The 3715-nt window shown below is 43.9% G+C and overlaps 1 protein-coding gene across 1 annotated transcript in view; it reads left to right on the top strand.

The window, feature by feature from the left end:
• LOC114072113 (NADH dehydrogenase [ubiquinone] 1 alpha subcomplex subunit 9, mitochondrial-like) overlaps nt 1–3499 on the top strand; it is a gene marked incomplete at its 5' end in the record, with an annotated part of 6440 nt that extends 2941 nt beyond the window's left edge. The window contains 2 exons of the mRNA XM_027910032.1: nt 1451–1517; nt 3227–3499. Coding sequence (XP_027765833.1) covers nt 1451–1517; nt 3227–3394 — 235 coding nt within the window. The remainder of the gene's footprint in view (nt 1–1450; nt 1518–3226) is intronic.
• Nucleotides 3500–3715: the final 216 nt, after the last annotated feature.

The following is a 3715-nucleotide window of genomic DNA, read 5'->3' as shown; positions in this document are numbered from 1 at the left end:
AGAGGATGGCCCAGGCTCTGCTCGGGGGGCCCAGCAATGGCACAGGAGGAACGGGCAGGAACTGATCCCAGCAAGTTCCAGCTGGACATGAGGAAGAACTTCTTTGCTGTGCAGTGACCCAGCCCTGAACAGATTGCCCAGAGAGGCTGTGGAGTCTCCTCCCTGGGGATATTCCAGAGCTGTCTGGACCCAACCCTGTGCCCTGTGCTCTGAGATGACCCTGGTTGAGCTCATGATCCACAGTGGTCCCTTCCAACTTTACACATCCTGTCATTCTATGATCCCCTAAGAACCTGGGGCTCTGGCAGGCAACACAGAAGCATAAATACCTGTTGTGTTGGTTATTTGCTCTGGCCAGTTGTTATTTAACGTGTTGGATGGCAGAAACTGGCTTTTGTATTGATTTGGGCCAGTGTTGGTGGTAAGTTTATCCTGAGATCTTGGCCTGGCAATTTGAGCAGTGTGGCTGTGAGCAAGCATTTCTTTGTCTGTGATATGAGGACAGTAACATCTTTAGGAGATGGTAATGAATTGGGGGATAAAAAGGGAAAGAACATCTTAAACTGTGGTGACTGTTTCTGTATTAGTTGTAAGAGGCATGAGGTTAACCTGGCTCAGCTCACACAGAGCAGCTTGTTGAAAGAGTGCTTATTAGTTTTATTCATGTCTGCTGCAGTCCATGTTGCACTTCTTTATTTGTGGGCTAAACTAAGTGATATTTCATGTTTTTGAGAAAAGACTGAGCCTGAAAGGCAGATAAACCTAGTTCTGTTTACATGCAATAACTTAGTAAAAAAAAAAAAAACTCTGCTAGGTGGGCACTTCAGTAAGAGATTCCACTGTTGGTCTTGAGACACTGAGCAAGAGCTGTAGCCTTATTTTTTATATCAGGTTTTCTGTGTGTGAAGGGAAACTTCACTTCTTAAAACTGCAAATGTACTAATCCTCATCCTTTTTATAGATTGCGCCAGATTCCATCATCTTGTTTCTAGGGCCGATAACTCATTTAGTTGTCAGCAAGTGTGTTTTCTCATGGAGGCACTGAAGGAAAATGGGTGACTAATTGGATTGCTGCCCACACCACTGGGGATCAGAGTTTGGATGAAAGGCCAGGGGCAGGACTGAACGCCTCTGGTGTGTGGGGAGTTGGATGTGGGGATTTACTTTCCCCACCCACTAACACTCATTTTTACTTCCAGGTGTTTGCTTCTCCATTCCCTCTCTCAGTAAAATAATAGAATATCCAGAAATTCAGTAGCAAACAGCTTAAGTTACCAGAAACACAACTAAGAACTTGTTTGGCTGCTGCTTTAATGAATTCATAGCTTGCAAGAACAGCTACAAAACCGAGCTCTTGCTCACTGTTATGTGTGAAATATTTTTACCAGTTCGTTGTCTTCCATGCATGTGAATAATGACTGTACTTTTGCAATGCCCTCTCTGTTTGCAGCTTTGTTGCAAGGTTCTTTGAAATGAATCCATTTGAACCATGGACAACACGGGACAAAGTGGACAGGGTAAGTGTGTGGGACAACCCCCCAAATCCTTCTTGGGGAAACGTTTCGTTGTGTGTTTGTGACTTGCACTTGGGGCTTTGAATTCAGGGAGTGCTGAAATGTTTGTACATCAGGTGGTGTGGGGCATTTCACTCAGTGGCCAGAATTTGGGCATAAAGAATTTCTCTCAGACTGTGTGGATGGTACAAAAATGGGTATTTTTAAAAAAAAATAATGTCTTAAGTGCTAAAAGTGGTCAGGGCTGCCTGTTCCACCGTGTCTCTGGCCCCTTCTCCAAAAACACAGGCTTGTGTTTTTTGCAAACAGCAAAGCCAAAGGAGAGATGCTCCCCCCTCTCTTAGGTCCATTTGTGTACCTCTAGATGCATTAAAGGCACTTACATCATCCAGATAATGGTGTTTTTAGTAACTGAAGTTGAACTGACAACTCTGGATACAGCCCAAGTTCTCACTTAACATTAGAGTGTATTTCTCAGGAAAATGTTGCAGCTTCATGTTTATTCCTGACTTCTCAGTTTGTTTCAGTGGGGGTGGAGAAGTAACTTGGAGAAAAACAACTGCAAGCAAGGGAAAAAGTAGGATTTAGCAAGTATTAGTGTCAAACCTTGGCATATGTGTAGGCTAGCAAAGATAAAATCATGTTCAGTCCCCAAGCCTGCTGCTCTCTGAGGGGGGAGGGACTCTCCCAACTATTTTTTCAGAGTTGGAGTTTCAATACTTTTTGTTCTAACACAGTATCAGTAGCCTGATATTTTGACCTGGTTGTCCCCAAATTAATTTGAGACAGGGTACTTCTGTGAATCTGGGAGAACTGAGTCCTGTGCTTAGGGCTGCTCACTGAATAGCTCTAAGCAATGAATTTCTGTGTGGACATTTCTCCATCTGTAAAATAAACTGGTTTCCTGTTCTGATTGAAAATCAGTGTCAAAAACTGTGGAATAAAGGAAGGGAGGATTTCTGCCATACTGAAGAGATTGGTGTTGTAATTCTCTAGGCTTTATTGGCCCAGGGTATAGATGTGAGAGGGGAGTTTCTCCACATCGCTTTGTGTCTGATTGTTCCTCTTTCCCAGCTTTTCATCCTTAAATAGTCCATACAGTATTACACATGGCTGACCTAAAGACCTTTCAAGGAACAACTGCATAAGGGGAATCTACATGTGCTAAGATTTAGGTCATATGTGTTCCAAATGTGGTAATGGAATTAAATATGTCCCTGTTCTAAACCACGAGCAGAGCAAAACAACCTTCCAGAGGTGACAATTCCACACTCATTCTCTGGACAAAGAAGAATGTACATAATTTGGGTTGAAGTGTGAACTTCCCTTGCAAGTGTGGCTTAATTTTGTGGTTGCAAGGCAGTAACCTCCCTGATAATGTATGGGGAGAAGAGGAAGACACTTCCTGCATGTCTCACTGCTCTTTAGTCCTGAATCCGAACCTGAAGCCTGAAGGGCATTTTGCTGGATGCAGAACACCTGTATCTCCTGTTGAGGTCACTGGTACCCAATACCTTGTGTTATGAAGCCACAGTTCTGTATGGCCACCTTGAGTCTTTTCCTCTTCTTAAGGCAAAGTAGTGAGAAAAACCCCAGTATGTGAGTGATTACATTGGGTGCAATGCTGTTGATTTTATCAAGTGAATTCCCTTTTTTGCTTGTTTGTTTTTGTTTTTAACTTGTTCTCCCTCCCCTCCCCGTTCTTGTTGAAGTTTCACACAACAGACATGAAGCACCCCGAACTTCCTGGCTTTGAAGACCTGGGTATTCAGCCAACACCTCTGGAGCAAAAAGCCATCGAAGTCCTGCGCCGTCACCGCGGGTTCCGCTGGTTGGATGCCGAGCTGGAGGAGGCAAAGCCAAAGACATATCCCATGTGACACCTGGCAGGGAGGATGCTTCACACTTCCTAAACTGCCTTTGTATGGCCCAATTTATTTGGAGAACTGTGTACATACTGAGTAAAACACATTAATCATGTAGACCTTGGCTCACGAGTGTTGCCTTCTCGCTGGGGGGGGACTGTTGCTGCAATGCAGGTTTTCTCTTTAAAAGGTCACAAAAGCAAATTTTAGCTTAGCTGCTGAGCATTACAGTGTTTTTGAAGGCTGGGATTAGAAAGAATGTGTCTTAACATTAGTCCATTTCTCCCTTGGCTCTCAAACATGTCCCTGAGCTTTAGCAGCGCTCAAGTGATGTGA

The sequence above is a fragment of the Empidonax traillii genome, unplaced genomic scaffold (genome assembly GCF_003031625.1).
Source record: "Empidonax traillii isolate 1590-97213 ecotype Southwest subspecies unplaced genomic scaffold, ASM303162v1 scaffold2649:size20123, whole genome shotgun sequence".
In the NCBI taxonomy this organism is placed as follows: Eukaryota; Metazoa; Chordata; class Aves; order Passeriformes; family Tyrannidae; genus Empidonax; species Empidonax traillii.
Note: the sequence above shows the minus strand (reverse complement) of the source record. Positions and strands in the feature narration are given on the sequence as shown.